The sequence below is a fragment of the Sceloporus undulatus genome, chromosome 1 (genome assembly GCF_019175285.1).
Source record: "Sceloporus undulatus isolate JIND9_A2432 ecotype Alabama chromosome 1, SceUnd_v1.1, whole genome shotgun sequence".
In the NCBI taxonomy this organism is placed as follows: Eukaryota; Metazoa; Chordata; class Lepidosauria; order Squamata; family Phrynosomatidae; genus Sceloporus; species Sceloporus undulatus.
In genome coordinates, this window is record NC_056522.1 from 191,161,689 (window position 1) to 191,183,902 (window position 22,214).

At 38.9% G+C, this 22,214-nt stretch overlaps 1 protein-coding gene across 2 annotated transcripts in view; it reads left to right on the forward strand.

Annotated features, from left to right (window-relative positions):
* The window catches only part of SATB2 (SATB homeobox 2), a 190,404-nt gene that overhangs the window by 35,486 nt on the left and 132,704 nt on the right, over positions 1-22,214 (forward strand). For both annotated transcript variants that reach the window (XM_042480085.1, XM_042480093.1), the window contains exon 2: positions 1,930-2,106. In XM_042480085.1, coding sequence (XP_042336019.1) covers positions 1,935-2,106 — 172 coding nt within the window. In that variant the 5' untranslated portion in view covers positions 1,930-1,934. The remainder of the gene's footprint in view (positions 1-1,929; positions 2,107-22,214) is intronic.

Genomic DNA, 22,214 nt, shown 5'->3' on the forward strand with positions numbered 1-22,214 from the left:
CACTCAGTATGGTGAAAACAATTTTCAAGGTTCCTGCTTTCTGAGCTGTAGGTGAGCTGGCTGCCATGAACAAAAAACTCCTGTTGCCAATCCTGAAGCCCACCAATCCAGGGAGATGAGTAGGAGTGTAAATGTGATGGAGCTGTCCTCAGAGAGATGTTGGGAAGGACTGTAAACTGAATATTCTGAATTCTCTGGGATGCAGCAATCAGTCAGGGATGGCTGGCTTCAAGTTTAAGGGTTCTCGTGGTAAAGTGAGCATGGATGGTTCTCCTCTGAGGTGGGTAGGCTCCTGGGAGGGGGTGTGCCTTGTTGCAGCACTGATAGGTAAGAATGTTAATTTCCTGTAATGGCTTGGAGAAATGTTATAGTGGGAGCATATGGAAAGCTAACAGTGGCTATTTGCTGCTGTTTCCAGATGGGTAGGACTGGCATCAGTGTTGGGAGTTGTTGCTGGCACATTTTGGCTATTAATGCTGACACATGCTCTAAGACTTTGGGGTGGGAGGGTGGTGGATTCAAGTTATATCTAAAGAGAAAAAGCACAGAGTTTAACATAACCTGTTATATTTTCTACTCTGAAGTCTGTATCTGTAAAATAGAATTAGTGATGTGTTTAACTGGAGTCTTCTGAGAGTAAATGCCACAGGCTTAGAAAGCACTTTACACAATTAAATGCAATATAAATAAATGAATAATATACTTGATTTATGGTGAGTTGGTCCCAGCAAGTTGGTGGCTAGGGTTAACCAGTATTGATTGTAATGTGTTTGATTTATCTTAAATGACTCACAATGCTATAACTGCCTTTGAAAGCCAATTTCGCAATCTGTTTATTAATCCTTAATGATTCCTGTAGAAGTGCTTTCGGTAGAAGAGAGATAAACAAGTATTCTTTAAAAACATACAGCTATTTTGTGGTATGATCCTGAGCCCTGGTTCCTTGAAAGATCACCTACTCCTAGTTGTGATTGTGTGACTAACCAAATCCTCTTTGGAGGGACTGCATAGAGTTCCCTGCCATATTGAGGTGCAATACAAATTATGACATTATCTCTTGTGGTACCTCCTCACCTTGGAAACTCCCATGTTTGTTCAAAAATGTTGTTTCCTGTCTTGGGAGTTCTTGAATGACAGGCAGAATAGAAATATTTTAATTAAAACAACAACAACAACAGCAACCTGTGGCCAGTATCTTAGCCATCTTTGAAAAAAGTTAGACAGATGTATTGAGGATGAAGACTTGGTTTGGATGTTCAGAATTCTAATAAGGTAAACGTCTGAGGAGAGGGAATGGGCTAGCTTCATCTCCTCACATTTTCCTGCCAGACTCTATGTTTGGAGGGCAGCTTTCTGAAAAAGAGTCTCCTTTATCAATTAAGGCTCTCTGTCAACTTGGAATACTGGAATATAAATGTTCTCTTCAGAAGATCACTGTGAAGAGGGCAATGAAAATGCATTCAGAAAGGGATGGGACTAGTACATGGCCCTTTTTCGTATGCTTACTCTCTCTGGAGTCTGAATGTTTAAATAGGACTTTGATTTCTCAGCTAAAGGATACTTGGAAGACAAGCAGAGTCAGCCCTGGTTGGTCGTTGGATGGGTGACTGCCAGTGAATATCAGGTGCTGTAGGCTATATTTCAGAGGAGGGTACTGGCCAAACCACCTGTGAGGATTCCTTGCTTAAGAAAACCTTATGAAATTTATGTAGTCAACAGGCAACTCAAAGGCACATACACATACATACTAGTTATTATTGGGCATGCAGTGTGGGACAGCTGTTGCTTCCCCCCACCCCCTGGCTTCCCAATGGCATCTGGTTGGCATCTGCTGGAAACAGAATCCTTTAGATAGACCCCTTAGAAGACTGAGCCAGAGGTGATTATTTTGTTCTCTAATTGTGTATCCAACAATCTTTCTCTCTCCAGGCTTGATGATCCCTGTCTTTTGTGTAGTGGAACAACTGGACACTTCTCTTGAATATGATAACCGAGAAGAACATGCAGAGTTTGTTCTGGTTCGCAAAGATGTGCTTTTTAGTCAACTAGTGGAAACTGCACTCCTGGCTCTTGGATATTCTCATAGCTCTGCAGCACAGGCACAAGGTATTGCATGAAAATTTTTGATGGTGTGGTTGCTAGCATGCAATTTCTTCCATAGACTTTGAGTACATTTTGAAGGCAATGAGGAAGCCAGTAGTAAATTTAAGAAGCCATGAATCCTTGATAAAGGTATATTGTTAAACATTAAAGCTGTATTCCTATGCCCATTTACTTGAAGAAAGTTTCTTTGAACATTGCAAGACATTGTTTTGAATAAATATATTCATGTTCCGATTTCACATTGTAAAAAACTATCCATTTGCAGGTTGGGTCACAATATCTGCCTTCAAAAGGAGCAACCTAGAATATTGTTTGTGTGTGCTTTTAGCCAAAGCATATAGGACAGGCTACAAAAGTTTATTTTAACAGCTCATTACATTAGCAGGTGTTCATGATAAATATAAAACTGTGTAACGATATTCATTTGTTTTACCTGTATTGCAGTCTCTCACTCACAAACCATAAGGTTGCGAGTTCAATCCCAGCCTGACTCAGGCTTGCATCCTTCCGAGGAGGTTGCTAAAATGAGTACCCAGATTGTTGGGGACAATTAGCTTACACTTTGCAAACCGCTTAGGGAGTGCTTAAATGCACCGATAAGTGGTATAGAAATGTACTTGCTATTGCTATTGCTACCAGCAGAGTGCTATACATGATATTTTACAAGTAATTGTATCCATAGTGGTTGTGGCAAATTGTTCAAAATCAAGTTAAATCACCTGAAGAGATTTAAGTTTTTGTAAGAATGCCAACTTCGAGTAGCCACTCATATTGAAAAAAATATATTAAAAACCCCAGACTTTTAACTAGCAGTCCTGAACTGAATACAATGAATTGTGATGTATGATTAATGTTTTGAGCCTTGGTTTTTTTTTTTTATACAGACTGGGCTGCTTTTTGTATTAAATACATGCAGTTACCTGGAGAGTAATCAGTGTCTTTTGTAACGCTGAACATTCCCTTGCAAGTTAGATGATGCTTCAAAATGCAAAAAGGCTGTTGTCCAGTTAAAGAAATCTTAGCTGATTGTCATTTGAGCTTGAATCAGTTCATTTAATTATTGATTAAATTTGCATAAAATGATATGAGAAAAACAACAGCAAGAAGCATTCTTTCTTTGCTTTTTGATGATGCCACAACGTGTAGAAGCCATAATCTTAGGAAACATATTTGGTACTGGAATGGAAGATAGGGAATCTTGCTTTTAATCTTAAGTTTCCTAATTATGGATTTGAAAGAATAACATACAAAATATATCTGTGGCCTTTTAAGTCAAGCACTCTTATAACAATCTACAGTCCTCCCTCTGTTTTCAGACTCGCATCCAATACTTATGTGTGAGGGATGAACAGAAGAAGAATGAATGAGGTGCGCGCCTGTGCACCCATGCACCTGTGCCTTTGTGCCCATGTACCCGGACCTATATAAAAGCCAATGGGACTTGAATATAAGTGAAACTCCATTTTTGCGAGGAGGTCTGGAACAGATCCCCCGCAAAAAAGGAGGGACAACTGTACTAATCTAACCAACTAAGAAATAAAATATTGTAAGACTAACTAACTTTCCCATCACAGGATAAGTGCTTCAAATTATACATTCTTGCCTTTTGGTAATTTCTTCGGAGCAGAGTAGAATGATTTATACTCAGGAAAAATCTGCTGTCTTAGTTTGCTTTGATAAATGAATGGAGATGGTTTACACATTTAAACTAATTTAAGGTTGCATTTCTAAGCATGCTTACTTGGAAATAAGATAGACTTGGTTTATGAGCAGGTTTTCAATTGTGTTTGAGGACTGACTGAGAGTTTAAACCTGTATTTTAATATAGCAGGTGAGAAATTAGAAAATATTCCATATGAGTTTTGGTGTAATAAAATCAAAGTAAATAGGCTGGAAAATAGGCTACTAATAAGGCAGATTTTAAGGGATTTTTAATCAGAGCAATGCAATAATAACTTCTCTCCTTTGTCAGTTTTGAGAGGAAGTTTAAGGGTGTGATTAGAAATAAAATACATGTAATAATAGAGCCTAGCAACATTGCACTCAGTTACCAAACATAAAAAAGCAAGCAAGCAAAAAAAAAAAAGAAAGAGTTTTTAAAGAACCACTTCATGCCATTTTAAGAACATTTCTCATTGAATATAAAGGTCACTGTATCCCACTGTTTCTGTCATGGTGAACCAGCTTCCTCTTTGACAGCACTATCCATCAAAGTTAACACAGTTGCTCAACATGTTGTGAGCTAACATGTGGAACATTCTGAATTAAGCAACCAAGGCATCATTCTTGGCATCCACAAAGGGAAGGAGATCCCAAGAAAGGGGGCTTTTATGGACGTATGCACATTCATTTACTGACCAGCATTAGCTGAGTATTTCACTTGTGGAAATGTATTGGGACTCCATTTAGGAAAAAGTGATTGATTCAAATTGACCTTTTCATCTTTAGGAAACAGTAGCTATGCGAGTAGTTCAAATGTTTATTTGCTTGGCTTGGATATTTTGCATCTGTCATGGCCCAGAGACTGCTTGGTATTATCACTATAACATTCTTTCTAAAATACCTGGTTGGGTGGGTCAGGATTTCTGCATATCTATGCAGAGTCAAATGTTAGCTGGTGTAAATTTATGTGCACTTTTCTTATTACATAAGTTGCTTTTCCAACTCACAATTTATTTATGTATGATTTGTATGTGACTCTTTCTCTGGTTAGGTGACTGGCAAAAGATTTGATTTAATTCAGAGGCAAGAGCAGATAGAAGTGTCAAACATATTCAACGGAACCTAAAATACATTCTTGCTAATTATTCAACTAATTTTTTTTCTGGGCGCTGAGGAGAAGTTTGGGTTCTTCTCTTCCAGAGTAATAACAACTCCAGTCAATGGATAGGGCAAAGAAAAACATATCTTTCAGTCTGTATGCTTACTACTGGCACTTGTTACTGTATGCTTGTTACTGGCACTATATCTGTGCAATAGTTTGGTTAATACCATGACTAAAATATGTCTCTTTCCTTATGAAGAAATAATCATTGTGGTGGAAGAGAAACTTCAGTGTATATGAATTGTTTGAAACATCCCAAGGGATGGGCAAACAGGGTGCTGTGTACTCTGCAAATATACATGATGTAAACTTTCCTCATTTATTTAGGAAGATTTTAGTATAGTGGTGCTTTCCAATTAACAACCACGTAATACACTGTATTATGACACAGTCAAAATGATTACATCTCTGAGTGTTTGAATCGGCTTTGACATGATAAACGGTTTTGTATTGTATAAATACAATGATTCTAATGCGAAGGGAATGCATTTGAATAATATTAACAAATTTATAATCTCACCATAATTTTTAATCTAGATTTTTTCATATAGTTGTCTATTTGAAAACATACAATGTAAATTATATCAGCTGGACTCACAGGAAATGGACACAGTTCTTTATGAATAAATATGGAAGACAGGAACTAGACACTTTTTTCTGAATACATATATTTAGGAATAATATCTAGCATGGTATGAAAGGCCTTTAGTCCTATCTATGTTGACAAAAATTAAGACATAATTCCAGTCCTAAAGCAGGTGCTGTGTAATTTGGATATTAAAGTACTTTGTATACAGCATATGTTAGAAGCTTCATATCCAGGATACAGTATCTGTTTTGAAGACTGAAGTTCCCCCTTTCCCTCAGGTAATGTTTTGTAGCTGTTCTCTTGTGTAGTGGTTGTCAACATTTTATACAACACTTAAAAATGACAGGAACTGTGGTAAGAGTTTATCAATTTGCAGATTTCTCATAAAAAGTTTGCTTTAGAAATGTTACTAGCACTTTTATGTAAACAATACGACCCCCGTATCTAGAACTGGTATCTGCAGTTTCACTTACCTACATCTGAAAGGATGTGTTATCTCTGGGCATTTTCTGGGCCCTGCAGCATGATTCTGGTATGTTTCCAGTGTAAACTGATCATAAAATAGCAGTGGAGGACTTAGATATGCCTAGAGAAGTCATTAATTTCAATGGGATTTGCTGTTATACATGGTAAATTTGGGAACATATTCCCATGAATACAGGGATCTAACAGGAAGAACATACAGTATATATACAGATACTTCAGCACACATTGAATACATTAGTAACTTGTTTCCTATGCCAGTGCTACTCAAAAGTGGTAGTTGGTGGACTAGTGCTGGTAATGAATTATTGGCTGCTGGTCTGCATTGATTTTCCATGAAAGAAAGAAAGAGCTGTAGTCAATGGGAACAAATATATTGTTGGACCTGTGCACTGGGAAAAAATCTCCTGCTCATATCCTACATCCCACACTATGGTGCCGAGGAAGCACTAACTTATGCTACATATCACTAAATGATAATTTGTAAGAAAACAAAAATAATGACCACAGGAGATTTATATAATTTTAAAGCAGATGATGAAGACATTGAAATAGTTCAAAATGCTTTGGGCTCAATCAGAGAAGAGACTGTAGTCAAGGATTCTAAAGAAGACTTGTATTTGGAAGGGCAGCAATGAAGGAACTAGACAAGATCCTGAAGTGTAAAAATATCCCACTGTCTATTACGGTTACAATGGTCCATGCCATAGTATTCCCTATCTTTATGTATGGCTGTCAAAGCTGGACAGTGAAAAAAGCTGACAGGAAGAAAATAAACTCATTTGAGATGTGATGCTGTAGAAGAGTTCTGTGAATACCGCGGACTGCTAAAAAGACCATTAAATGGGACCTAGAGCATATCAGGGCTGAACTTTCATTAGAAACAAAGAAGACTAAACTGAAGTTGTTGTACTTTGGCAATATCTTGAGAAGAAAAGACTCACTAGGAAAGACAATAATGTTTGGTAATGTTGAGGGCAATAGGAAAAGAAGAAGACCATGTAGCAGGTGGATAGATTTAATCAGAGAAGTCATGGCTGTGAATCTGCAAGAGCTGAGCAGCGTAGTTGAGGAAAGGGTGACTTGGGGGTCGAGCAGATGGGGCAAAAGAAGTGGTCAGAAGTTGTTCCTGCCCTGTTTGCTTCCCATTTAGCGCAGGACTGTGGCAACCAGATGCTATGGTTCTGAGGTGGGCTGCCACCACAGTCCGCAATGGACCTCTGGCAAGGAATGCTTTTTTGTGCTCCTTTTGTGGCTGAGTTTGGGCTGCCTTAGGTGGCTGTGGTACAGCCTCAGCCCAATCCGGGGGCGTGCATCATTTGAACACCATGCCCCTGGTTTGCGCTTTTGGCCTATCTGTTTCGGGCCCTGGACGTCTCTCATTCATAGGTTTGTCATAAGTTGAAGTCAATTTGCAGGCAGTTAATAACAATGCAATAGGTCTGTGTTGACAGTCCGAGAGCTTGATTATAAGATGTGGACAAAGTCAGCTGAATGATCAGAAGCTAAAGTAGATTACAGTTCGGAGAGATACAGTACTTTCGCTTTATTTCCAGTGAGAACCGTAAGGAAGTCAAATAGTTCTAAAATGAAATCTGTATAAAATTAATCTCATATTAAGATCTTCCCAGGCCCAAGTAGAGGAATTGGGACTCGGGGCAGTACTCGTGTTGGATGGCTCCAGGAGGACAGGCCTGGGCAGTAAGCCCATTACAACAAGGAAAAATTGTGGCTCATGCTGAAGGAAGTTTACATAAATTTATTTCTGTTTGAGATGTTTAGATCTTGTGAGACTTGCTTGTACCCATCAGAAGCAAGAAACTGTCTGCCCAGGCACAGGTCAATGAGAGAGAAAAGGAGAGATAAAAAGGATTATGTTGAAAACTCTTTGAGAGAGGGAGGAATGCATGACCATATATGATTCTTTCTCTAAAGAATTAATCAAGCCCCAAATTCTTTAATATTTGTTGGCGCTTCCTGCATACATGTAAGAGGAGCCAATAGAATATGTCATCTGACTAGGTTTGCCAGCTATACTTTATGACAGAGGATGTCCCCTGTTTGTGGGCCAGAAATCTTATCCCTTATAGGACTGGTAGGTGTCTCTAATTATAAGGGAAGTCCTCTGTTTGAGGGTTGAAAAGCTTTTCCTTTTATACAAACAAGATGCCAAAAGATACACTAGTTTGGGGTGTGAAAGCTTCACAAAAACAGAAATGTGTGTGTCTTGAGAATAGCAACACTCAGTGGCATTGACTCTGAAACTGTTAAAAATGTTTTTGCTTGGGCAAACAAGCCAAGGCTGCAGGGAAGGTGGGTTGGGGGCAGAGTGCATGGTCTCACCCTTCCTTCCCCAATGCCTTGACTAGATAGGGTGAGCACAGCACCCCTCCACAGTGGGAGGAAGGCGGAACCAGATGTCACCTTCCTCTCAGATGTCACTTGGTGCAGTCTGAACTCCCCATGCATCATAGTGACATCACTGATTCAGACCCTGAGAATCTTACAATTATCTGGCTCAGGAATCTTTCTCTGATGTTACTATAAACATGACAGTGTAAGACATAATGTTTAATATCCTCTGCTTGACCAACCTAAAGGGACAAAGATGGTGTTCCATAGGGATCTTATAAAGTTTGCCTTTGAAATAAGCAGAGGCAATGTAAACTTGAAAATGCTTTTTGTAAGGGGGCACTGATAATACAGTCGGTCCTTCCCTTGCGTGGGGGATCCATTCTGGACCCTCCACGTAAGGGAAAAATGCGTATGCTCGAGTCTCATTAGAAGTAATAATAATAATAATAATAATAATAATAATAATAATAATAATAATAAGTTTTATTTATATACCGCCCAATCACTAGGAATCCGAGCGGTTTACAACAGAGGGGATAATAGACAGTTCCCTGCCCTCAGGCTTACAATCTAAAAGACACGACACAAAAGGAGAAGGGAATGGTGAGGAGGGGAGGGAATCAGGTCCAGTATTCTTCTCTCCCTCTGAGGCCTGGACCAAGGCAGATGGACCGGAGGGAGGGCTCTTCTTCTTCAGGCTAGCCCTGATGGAGCTGGGCCATCCTATTCTGTCCCCCACAGGCTGAAGGATGACAATTATGGAGAGAGGGGCCTCTTTTTTCAGGCTAGCCCCGATGGAACTGGGCCAGCCTATTTTCTCCCTTACAGGCCGAAAGATGACAGTTAGGGAGGGAGGAGCCTCTTTCTTCAGGCCAGCCCCTGATGGAACTGTGCCAGCCTACTCATGCCGCATTACTCCTGGGATGTATCAGTGTTTTTTTCAGTGCAGCTTCCAGTGTATACTGGAAGCCACATAAGCCACACCTGCATATAATACAGGTGCACTGTATGAATAAGATCAGTATATATCAAAACTATAACTCTGGAAAACATCAGAAAATCTGTTCTGAAGCAATATTTTAAAAGGACCTGTTTCTGGTCCTGTGCAAGGAGAAACATATACTGGGGAGATAAAATAAATAAATAAATCTAATAAATATATTTGACTATAAGTTGACCTCATGTATAAGTCTAGGGCAGGTTTTGGGGCCAGAATTAGGGATTTTGATATGACCCATGGATAAGTCAGGAGTAAAACTTAGAGGCATGTAACAAAGGATGTAAAGGATGAAGGTAAACAATGTCAGAGAAATGTGTATATTTAAGGAACCAATTTAAAACAAGCAATTAATTATCCACCTTTTAATTGATTGATTAACAGTTCAGTGTTGGAACTGAGGGCTGCATAGTGTAGATTTTGATGTTCTTGGCAGTCTGTTTAGTATTTGTTTTTGGGGAGGACAAAATGAAAAAAGTTATTTTTGTTATTTAGGAAGTAGTCACTTCCTAAATTTAGGAGGTGAAAAGGAGAGAGAAGGGATTGAAATGGTGGAAAGGGGCAATAACATGAAATGGTGGAAAAGTGAACTAAGCAATCGTAGCTGTTGCTGCTAACTATAACTTTATGTAATGCACATATATATGTAATTATTTATTATTGAAAGTATTTATTATCTCTCAGTCATCCATTCGATGCTGACCTGCCGTTTTAACGGCATATCTTCCACCATCCCCCTTACACAACTGCTGCCTTTAGGATGCCAGTAAAAATCAGCAATGTTCACATGTTCTGTATGCTGAAATCTTTAGTAGGTAGACAAAACTTCTGCCTTGAAACCCTGGAGTACGGTAGATCATGGTGAGCAGGGGGTGAGCAGATCCCCCCCTCACAACTCAGTACAAGCAGTTTCTATATTGCTTTTCTGTATTGCCTCTGAACATAGAAGTGTACACAGGCAGAACACAGGTGGAGCAGATTGGAGGACATTTAAGTATTTGGAGCTGAAAAAAGAGATAGAGAGATGGGGAAGTCTGCCCATTTCTGTATTTTTTCCACATTAAGGTTTCTTAAATCTCACAATATTTCTGCCTCACCTATGAAGATAATTGATAAATTCTTCAAAAAGGAACGGAAATAAAATTCATAGCTATCTGCACTTCCAACATGCAGAGGCCTGTGATGTGGCTACTTGCAATATAGGTGTCAATGTTGAGGAGCCTATCTGGAAAAAAAAAAGAGATGAGCAAATAGCAACCATGATTCAATACTAACATGGTTGAGATCATAGAGATCTGAAGCCAAACCTTTAATTGTTAAGCACTTAGAAATTTGGGCTGGGGAGGGGATGAATCTGTCAGTTTCATTCTCTTCTAGATGCTTATTTTAAAAAGCTCATAATTTTCTATCTTGAACTGGGAAAAATTGTATTTTTTGTAAATTCTTAGAAATTATTAACTAAAATAAAATTCTCACTATCTCTAAAGATAGGCTTGACAGGGTGAATGAAAGTGAAAACAGAACAGCTTCTTGGAAAGGCTTTCTGGTTTTGTGTTCAGTTTTCTTAAAGATGAAGGGTCTTAGCTATAGAGTCAACACTACAAGGAATGCAGAAAATCAGATGTGCTTATTTATATAAAAATAAACAAAAATGATCAAGGAAGAGCTTGTGCCTTCTTTTAGTATTTAAAGGATTTTACAGAGACAGTCATAACCAACAAACAATGTATCTGAGATCACTACAAAGAGGTGTATCAAGTTTGTGATTCGCAGCACTATCGGTTTAAACTCTCCAGCTGATATAACTATTTCCCACAAAATCACCATGTTAGGAGAAGAGAGACAAAATACTGACATTTTCATTTGCAGAATTTATAAATTGGTTCCATGTTGCATAGAAAACTTGTACCTTCTTGAGCAATTGGTTATAGTTCAGGAGCTGGGAAAAGTGTGGCCCATAACTCTGCTTGTTTGGTTTTTTTTTGCTTTTGTAAATTAAGCCCACCTTAGTGTTTGACTGGGGGGAGATCCTTTTCTCCAGCTTCTATTTATTTTCTGGAGGCTTCAAAACATGGTAAAATTCCCTTATGGCCCTAGAGTGCATAGAGGGATTTTTGTTAACCATTTCCCTTCTTAAAAACCTTTTCTTAACAGTAGAAAATTAAGGGTTGAGGTTGGGGTAGGTGCAGTCCTATTGGTGATGTGCAGTCCCTCAAGCTAGTATAGTTGCTCACCCTTGTAATTTTCAAAGGAGAGTCATTTTATACATTATAAATTCTTAAACAGAAGGCAGTTCTGCACAGGAATTTGCATGATCTATCTGCATGTAAAATTGTCACATATAAAGATTACATATGAATGTTTTGTCATATGTACACCTGCTGAAAAACTGGCAATGTGCATTCGTGTTACACAATACTGTGGGAAATTTGTACCACAGGATACAGTCCTTACATTTTTTGCCTGCAAATATTGAAAAGGTTACCCAGGGGAAATAGAATAATAATAATAATTTGTTTTATTTATATACCGCTATTCCAAAGATCATAGTGGTGAACAGCAAGTAAGCTAATTAGCAAGTAAGCTAATTTGCCCCCAACAGTCTGGGTACTCATTTTAGCGACCTCGGAAGGATGCAAGCCTGAGTCGAGCTTTTGTAATTTGGAATAGAGCAGTAGATATTATTTAATTGATTTAGGTTAAGAGTTGGAAAATGGGTTATAAGTAAAGTTGCCAGATCTCCTGATGTCCAGGATGCTGAAGGCTCAGGGAATTGTGTTTCTCTGGGTCTCCAGGTGGGGAATCATGCCTTGGAGCAAGTGGCACTGTGGAAGGAGAAAGTCTAAGTTTTGTAGCTGGGCTCATTTTAAAACCTTGGCAGCAATCTCCACTCATTCCCAGATGGTGCTACAGCTCTCTGCCTCAGTGCAAAGGTATTTTATATTTGCTGTGAAAAACCAGGTGCATGTGCTTGAGTTCACCATGCCATTTGGAGCCAGAGGAAACAGAGCACCAGTTTTGTGATTTGTGAAGCTTCCTTGTTTACAAGCCTGGGTAGCACTGACACAAAACCTGGGGGAGAGAATCCTGGTGGGCTATCGGTGAGCTTCCCACAGTGCTCAGCAACAGCAACATTAGGCCTGGATTTCCCCTGCTCCCATGTCATATGTGCAAGAGGTAAATTCTCTTAGGGTGTGACCCTGGAGAAAGAGTCTCTAATTTCTGCAACCGTTTGCATACTTTTTGCATACGTCTGCATACCCTTTCCCACCTGTCCAGTCCCTCTGCCTTTTGCTTTGTTTTTCTTTCCTGGTTGTGGGTTGTAATTTTATCTGATTCACTGGGTCTGATGAGAATTCTGTGCCCATACCTATCAGGCCTGAATCCCCAAGCAGATGATCCTGAAGTAATTTCAACCTACCTGTCAATACCACTCTGTGGCATCAGAAGGACCCACCAACCTGGCCTCAGATTTGGCCTTGAAATCTCAGGCCTCATTCACACATCATTTTTTTTAAAAAACTGGAACAATACAAATAACCTTACTTACACATTCTGGGTTTGTTATTCACATATTATCTTTCTGGGAACTGCATCGCTGTGAGTTAGGCTGCTCACACATGTGGGCACCCCTTTCTTTGTCCCCGCACCCACCAGTACTGCTCAGCCAGACACAGGCTCCTCCTGCTGCCATTCGAGGGGATCAGCATCCCTTTTTCTCTCGCCCTTTCCCTCTCTCTTTCCCCCTTTTCTCCCCAGTGGTGGCTGTTCTGCTGGGGAAGGGTCGGCACTTTCTTGACCTCATGATTAGTTGATGTGAATGGATGTGAAAACCACTAAAGGCTTAGAGATATTTCTCCTGAGTCTATTTGGGTCTATTCATATTGCTGTTCATACAGCTGGCGATGTGAATCATGTAAAAACTCAGAGGGAAAGCTTGATATCGATTATCCCGGGGCAAGTGGATTTTTGACACCCCCCCCGACTTAATTGAGTGCACTTGAGATGTGTATGAACAACAAATATACATCACAAATCCATCCAGGATTATTTTCATTGTGTGAATAACCCTTCAGAGAATGAGATGCTGCTGACCTAGCAACCCTAAAGCTAATAGCAGCATACCATGCAATTACTGTAGATACCATAAAAGTGCAAGTAAATGAAGCAGAACTAGATGCATCCTCTACCATCCAGCATGGATGGAAAGCAGTGATTTGCATATTTTTATTTTGCACAAAGTAAATAGGAACTAATGAATAAATAGAAACTAATGAACATTGAATGAAAGGCACCTTTGTTTAGTTTCAACACTGTCCATTAAATAATCTCAACTCACTTCTTTTTATCATCAGAGCTAAAGCTGACTTAATGATGCAGATATCCTTATATTTCCAGTTTAAACTGCACTTTAAACTCTTATATTTACATTTGATCTTAACACATTTTTCAGCACAGATCATTTTAGTAGTGAATTTTCTTTATCATGAAGCAAATTTGTTGTATAAGACTTTATTTTCAAGTGACTCTAATTATTTGTATACTGTGTACAGGATACTTGTTTTCTCCTCAGCAAATTTCTTCAGCAAATAATAATTCTTTCTTCCTGTTCTGAAAACTATTATTCTGAGATGTGTGATTAATTTATTTGTATTTGGGCAGTGCAAAAGGGAGTAACTGACAGAAGCTTAACCAAAGCTATCCTATTCCACTTGATGTCTTTCCCCTAGACCAGAAACATCACACATAGAAGATGAAATCCAGGTGAATTCAAGCAATGATTTGAATGTATAGAGCACACCTTGTTCAAGGAGCAATTTTATTTCACGTATGCTGTTTATATTCTGTATGCTCATGGTGAAACCTTTAAAGAAAGTACTGGTATTTAGATATTTCAAAGTTGGATTGGCTGCTTTGGGAAAGGCTAGCAAATCCTGTTTCAGTCAGTTATCTCTTGTAAGCTAATTCATTCAGAAATTCTGAAAAACTTTCTGAAGAATATTACTAAAATGATAACAGCTGTATTACTTCCTTAGAAATGAGGCACAGATTCAAACTTTCACTTATTCACTTGGTGCAGACAGTACTAAGTGAATGCATTTTCAAAAATGAGGAATCAAACTTCTTTGCCTTTTTTGCTGCCAGCAATCTTAGTGATGACTCCAATGTTTTATTTATGCTGTTGTAATCTGCTTTGATTCCTTTGTGAAAAAGCGGAATACAAATAAATATTATTATTATTATTATTAAGTGATCACATCGCCTTCTAAAGCTTAATTGGAATATATACAGATGTCCCCTTTTCCATTCCACCTCAAGACATCATGGAGACATGATGACTTCAAAAACAACCCAATTGTCATACCCCCTTTGTCATGCTTGTCTGAAGAAGAGAACTGTAAATTGTGCGATTTCCTACTCTCATTTTGTTTGTTAGTAAAAATATCATGACAATATAAATTCTGGATTTTTCTTATGGCCAACATAGCTAACTTCATTTTTGGCTTAGCTATGAAGCTCATGAGGTAGTATCAAAGAGATTATTATATGTCAAATTGGGAGGATAACGTAAGTATACAGTATATTAATGTGTCTCTTGGCATAGGACATGGGAAAAATAAAATAGAAAAAAAGCCAATGCCTCTGCACTTGCATTTGTTTGTGAAAGGCAGGTGGTCTAAAACATATTTTACCATGAACCACATCAAAGAATTTGTGAATTAATTTATTGATTGACAGAAGCTCCCCTTCCCCACTAGATTTGAGATTAGAAAGTAATCTGGTTGCATGGAGAATGTGAATAGCTGCTGGAGGAATCTTAAATGGATTAGTGTTTTTCACTGAGGCCAGTTGTTTCTGTTTGTATTGAGAGATTGCAACACTCAAACTTCTCTCTTTGGCCTCTGGGATTGCTTTGAAGTGAGTATTCTTGAGGATCATAAATTCAGTTGGAGCATTACATTGTAGAGCATTCCAGTAGACTTGAATGTACTTGATGCCTAAAGCATTTCTTTTTAGTTCTGATACATTTCTCACTGCTTTAGACAAACTAAGTAGCTTCTTTTTATATTTTTATTCATTATTAATCATAATCATTATCATTATATCTGACTCACCTCTCCCCATGGATTGAGGTGGGGGAACAACAACAATTAACAGATACACCACATTAGTTAAAACACATCAATTACAATACACATCAATTTAAAAGGATTGCATAAATTTTAAAAGGACAAGATATGCACATATTAAAACAATCCAAATTTAAAATTCATCATTTAAAATTCACAATTTAAAAATCATCTGGGTAAGCCTGCTGAAAGAGACTGGTCTTTAATGCTGTTTTGACTTTAGACAGCACATTCAGCTGTTGAATCTTTCCCAGCAGGTCATTCCACAGTCTAGGGGAGGCTGAAGAAAAAAGATGTTTTTATTCATCCTGTCTTGTTGATTTAGAGCAGATAATGTGCTTAAAAACACACTACTTTTACTTCTACTTCTTCAAAAAATATCCATGATGTTCAGAGCAGCAGCTTTTGAAAATAGGAGGCTTTCCGTTAGACAGTGAAACAGAAGAGTGTGAAGCAAGTTTTGTCTATACTGAATACAACATTGATGTATGTAGCAGCTTAAATATCCTAAAGGCACCAGAACATGCCTGATCTTGGAAGCTAAGAACAGTCAGCTCTAGTTACTACTTGGATGGGAGATCATCAATGAATACCTGATGCTATAGGTTGTACTTCAGAGGAAGAGACTGGCAAACCCACCTTCCTTTCCTAAGAAATCTTGGGGTTTTCATAAGTTAGCAGGCAGCTTGAATAGACACACACATTAATATAAGTTAAGACTTAGGATATTTTCCCCTGTTAGAAGAACATTTAAAAATTTAAGATTGACATGTAGCTGATTACTTTTTGTGTGTGTGTGTGTAATTTTGAAATATTTTCTCTTAGCCTTATTACTACAGGTATTGCTGAAAAATGTCTGTCTGGCAAGTAGCAATGGTAGATGAGGGGCTGTATGGCTCAGCATAGTTTATTCTGCATGGGAACTTAACTAAACTGAACCATACATCACTACCCGGTACAGTAGACACCTATTGTATAGCCTCTGAAGGCCTCACACCCGCAGCCATATTCTGTGCCTCCTGAGTGGCAGACAGGATAAAGACGTGTTTATCTATATCCTCTTAGCCAGGTGTGAAATGATTATAGCAGTGCTGAGACCTCTGGAGAACCCTAGCAGATCTCAGCATCTGGCTATGTGGCTGCATCCAGATGCTTCTCTGATCCTGCCTGCTTGCTATGGGACACAGAATGACCATGAAGGGGGGGATGGGATTCAAAGACTGTATGATAAGTCAGTGGGATGCTTTGGGTGCTGGAGAGGGAGGAAAGGAATACCAACCTTGGCTGTGCCTAAGAAAGGACATAAACTGAAATAATGGAAACTTACACATGTGTAAGCTTTTCTGTATTACATGTTATTTATTTTAATTGCACAGTGCTCTGCCTCCAAATACTCAGAATACTCTAATATTGTTATTTAGACAGAACCAGTGTCTCACTATACAATTCTAGGTCCTCACCTTTTGATACTTCTTGCAGTTTTAATTGTTTGTGTGTGCCAGCACTGATATTTGGTTATAACATCTTTTCAAAGGCATTCAACATTATAACTGCACAGTCATAAAAATCAGTGTATTAAAGCTGACAATGACTGTGGCTAACTTTCTCCCACATTATCTACTGTGAAGCTCTCAGTTATATCTAACTTTTATTTGCCGCCTGTTTCTTTTTACTCAGTTCCTTTGTTTAATAATGACAAAAAAAAATTACCATCATCATGTAGGAGTTGTATTACAACTAATACTTGCATTCGATTTTAGCTTTTCTGACTTCAGCAGAAAGAGGCAAACTGTAAAAACATGGTGGTACTAATTTAAAAAAGGGATGCAGGAGCTTAGTGGTTAAGACACCAATTCTAACTATTGGACGATTAGAAGGTTGGCAGTTCGAGGCCCAGGTGGTGCATGATGGGGCGAGTTCTTGCCACTAGTCCCAGCTTCTGCCAGCCCAGCAGTTCAAAAGCATGCAAATGCAAGTAGATAGATAGGTACCACTTCAGTGGGATGGTAACAGCATTTGGTGCAGTTATGCTGGCCACATGACCACCAGAGCACTCTAGCTTAGTAATGGAGATGAGCTGATTATGACTAGACATTCATGTTAAGGGATTACCTTTACCCTTTTTTACTTTACTAATCTAAAACTTTTATTAAATGAATTAGCTGTCACCTCATGTACACCATTCCATGTGTATTCCACTGTCAGGCTGAGGAAGTATCCACATTTTTTTTCATTCCATGTAATAAATTATTTCTGTTTACTAGAATTTAGATTCTATATACAGTATTTAAGAGTTAAACTGCAGAGATGAGATTAAAAAAGAATGCTGTGTACAATTCAATTTCTTAGCTAAATTGTTTCCACATTTCATCCTTGTAATATGTTTGCTGCTTAGCCACTGTTGGTCTTTCCCCTCATTGCTTCCCTAAAAAAATCATTAGTGGCCTAACTAGTCTATACTTCCTACTGTATTTGCAACTGGAACTCCACACTAAAAATATTGTGTGGCCCAGCAATTATTAACAGACTCTTTCCAAGTCTAGCATTCCAGCCTCCTATGTGAATTCTATGTAATAATTGTGAGAGTAATAACGAGGAAAGCTGTTTATTTTGAGCATCATGTGGCAAAGACTGGTTTCTGGTCAAGGGGGGCTTGCCAGTTTAGGGAAAGAGAAAATCATTTTTTAAAGCTTATAAAAATTATTCTGCCTTTAACAACAACAAATGATGAATAAAGCAGTTTGACACCACTTTAACTGCCATGAATCTGCCGTACATAAAGTAGCACTGTGGGACTTCTGATAGTTCCCATGCTCTTCAGTGTCAACTGTATATACTCAACCATAAATCGACCTCATGTATAAGTCATGGGCAAGTTTGAGGGCCAAAATTATGGATTTTTCCATGAGCCGTGGATATGTAGAGGATAAAACTTGGAGGCTTCTTCCGTGTGTGTATGTGTGCGCACAGCAAGAGAGATTCTGATGCTTTTTGCTTCAGTGATTCCTTGACTCCCCAGACAGTATCAGCCAGCATGGGTGGGAGAGGGACTCTTTTTTTTTTTTACAGCACTCAATAACCCAAGACTCTTTCTGCTTGTCTCAAGAAAAAAAGAAAAGAAAAACTCTCCTGACCGCATGGGGATGCTAGGCTTTTTGTCATCAGTCACCTGGGCCTGTACTACTGCTGGATGTTGCAATGGTCTGGATGATATCTGGATGTTGTAATGGCCTGTATGATATCCAGTAAAGGGAAGATGAATCTTATGCACACAGACTGTGTGAATGGGTGATTCCTAGGTCTGAGAATTGGGTAAGAGGTCTGTCCCAATTGGATTTAGATTCACAGTGAACGAGCAGATGTATACCTAGGGGAGCACTCTTTGTGAAACTACCCTCAGGGACGTAGCCAAGGGGGGATCTTGGGGTCCGGACCCCCCCTTCCATTAGAAAAATGAATGGTGTGTGCTGCTGTGCCGCCCCCCCCCACCCCCATTATAATGGTGGCACTTAGTCTGCCCCCCCCCCCCCTTCCTAAAATCCTGGCTACGTCCCTGCTACCCTTGAAGACAACCCAGAAGTTGGGGCTGGTACAAGATGAAACAGCAAGATTTCTGACCAGAGTAACTCATCCGAGGGGAGCTGCATTGGTTGTCGTTTTTCTGCTCTGAATTTAAGGTGTTGGTGATGATATTCAGAGTCATAAATGATTTGGCACCCCAACACATGAAGGGAGACCTCTCTCCCTCTGTCTGCTGGACACTGAGATGTGTTGGAGGGGCCCTCCTTTCAACCCACCAGTGGAGCAATATACTGTGGGAAGATATGGGAAAGAGCCTTCTCATCTGTAGCGCTCTGCTTACCCTTTGAGGACTGATTAACAGTGATGAAAGTTTCATTCTAGCATGAAAAGTTTTAGCTTGACATTAAAGCCATTGGGGCCTAATGAATTTGTATATATGCAAGGTTTTGGACTGTTACAACTAGTTAAATTATTCAGTTATATTGTTTATAATGTTTAATGGAGCCCTGGTGGTGCAGTGGTTAAATGCCTGTACTGCAGCCATTCACTCAAGACCACAAGGTTGCGAGTTCAAGACCAGCAAAAGGGCCCAAGCTCGACTCAGGCTTGCATCCTTCCGAGGAGGTCGCTAAAATGAGTACCCAGACTGTTGGGGGCTAATTAGCTTACTTGCTGTTCACCGCTATGATCTTTGGAATAGTGGTATATAAATAAAACAATTTGTTTTAATTAATATGTTTCTACAGTATATAAAGTTTAAAGTTTTTATTCTCTTAAAATGGAAACTGCTTAAACTAATTTAATTGTAAGGTGCCCAGAAATCTTACGATATAGAAGCCATGTCCAGAAGAGGGCAACCAAAATGGTGAAGGATCTGGAAGCCATCCCTTATGAGGAGTGGCTTAGGGAGCTGGGTATGTTTAGACTGGAGAAGAGAAGGCTAAGAGGTGATATGATAGCCTTGTTTAAATATTTGAAGGGATGTCATATTGAGGAGGGAGCAAGCTTGTTTTCTGCTGCTCCAGAGGCTAGGACATACAGCAATGGATTCAAACTACAGGAAAAGAGATTCCACCTGAGCATTAGGAACAACTTACTGGCAGTAAGAGCTGCTTGACAGTGAAATACACTTTTTAGGAGTGTGGTGGAGTCTTCTTCTTTTGAAGTTTTTAACCAGAGGCTGGATGGCCATTTGTTGCAGGTGCTTTGATTGTATATTCCTGCATGGCAGGAGGTTGGAGTAGAGGGTCCTTGTGGGCTCTTCCAGCTCCATGATTTTATGAAAAGGATATAAATCAGTCAGTCAGTCAGTCAGTCAATAATACACCTGCATCCTAAGATGTTACGTTATGAAGACCTGTGTGAAAGCCCATGAAAAATTATAGTTTGGCTGGGATCCAGATCAGTGCAAGCAGCTACTTCACTCATGCTTAGTTTTTCCCCCAAAGCTCTTTCTTGACATGCCAGTTTCCTTGGATCCTTTGACGAGTCTCCTGACAGTTGACTCCAACAGCATCAATGCTTGTTTGGTAGATCTGTGTTTTCTTTCCTTGAGAAGGGAGGTGTCTTCTGCGCAGAAATACTGATGTATATCTCTATCAGTGTTGCCAATTTCTGGGGAATTCCCCAGAATCTGGGAAATTTAATTAATTAATTAAATTTGTTTTTGACTGAATAATAATAAATATTGGGGAATTCTGGGGATTTTGGATTTTAGTAAACATTCCAGGGGATATCTTCGAGGCTTTTTGGCAACACTGATCTCTGTGGTCATTTGACCAGTGTTGCTTGTGAAGATGTCACTTTATTTACCCCTTTTCTGGGGCTCAATAAAGTTTATTCCCTTTTATTTTTCCCTTTTCCTCTCTCAGCTCTTACCAAGCATCGAAGCAGAAACCAGCTTGTGCTACTAAAGATGTTTTTTCTTCTTACTTACACATATGAGAGTCAGCTCTAGGGACTCTTCTACCAAGTATAGTTTTCTCTACTGATTAGTTATTTTGTAGAACCTAGATATAGCAATAAAGTAAGTTTCTTTTTACCTACCAACGTATCCTATTTATTTACCAGAAGCTCAGATCTAGTTGTTTTTACCAAATGCCTATGGAGTACATGCTTGTTGCTGTGTTGCTGCTGCTAAACTTTCTTAACCACAAATAACCAAAACCATAATCAATTTTCTAACACTGAAAAGATTGCTCTGAGCCAGCATCCAATAAGAGAAAAGGTGCTTCTGTTGATTAGTAAGCCACCTTATTCTGAGTAAGACCATTGTTCCATATAGCTTAGTGTTGTCAGAACTGACTGGTGGTGGCCTTCCAAGGTTTGAGACAGGATTTCTTTGTTGGACTACATGGAGTGTTGCTACTTTCTGCACACAAAGCACATTGTGTAGTACCATTCTGTGGCATCTACCAACATTGCAAGCTTCCTTAGGTTATTGGTCCAGCTAGCCCACTATCATCTGTACTGACTGACAAGAGCTCCCCAGGGTTTAGGCAGGGTACATGCCTAGCCCCACCTGGAGATGCTAGAAATTTGAATCTGGGACATTCTGCATGGAAAATGTGTGCTGTACTATTGAGTTTTTAGCCTTTTTTTCCATGCTTGAGTTGAAGCGTTTGTCATGTTTACAGTGAAATATTGCAGTGGAGCTGATATTACATGCTAAAACTAGATTTAATATATATATTTTAGGGGAAATTATGATAGGTTTTTTTTTTGCTAAGGTTTATCACATGTAAGGATAAAATGAACACTAGATTTGTTTTAAAGGTTATTTTTATGACAACTGCTGTTTGGTTGTGTTAAATATTCCAGCAACTTGCCATACGGTATCTTGCTACATTTGCTGCCCTTGGAATTCTGTGTGCTGAAGTTGCAGGGTATAAATGCAGCAATTAAATGTCTACCTAAATAAAATTGAACACTGCTCAAAAAACAAAAAACAACAACAACAACAAAACACAAAAACAAACCCAGTGCTTTGGAAGTGATTTTACAATGACGAATTCCTAAACTAACTTTCTGTTTTGTTGAGAATTGTAATACATATACTTCGAGAGTTTCTTTAAAATATAGTGTACATACTGGCTTTAAAAAGTGGTCTGCTTCTCTTAACTGAAGGATGTATTTGTCAGGCTTCAGTGATATTTGTTTTAGAATTGGAAAACTGTATTAGATAGTTATAAAATTATTTTAATCATACAA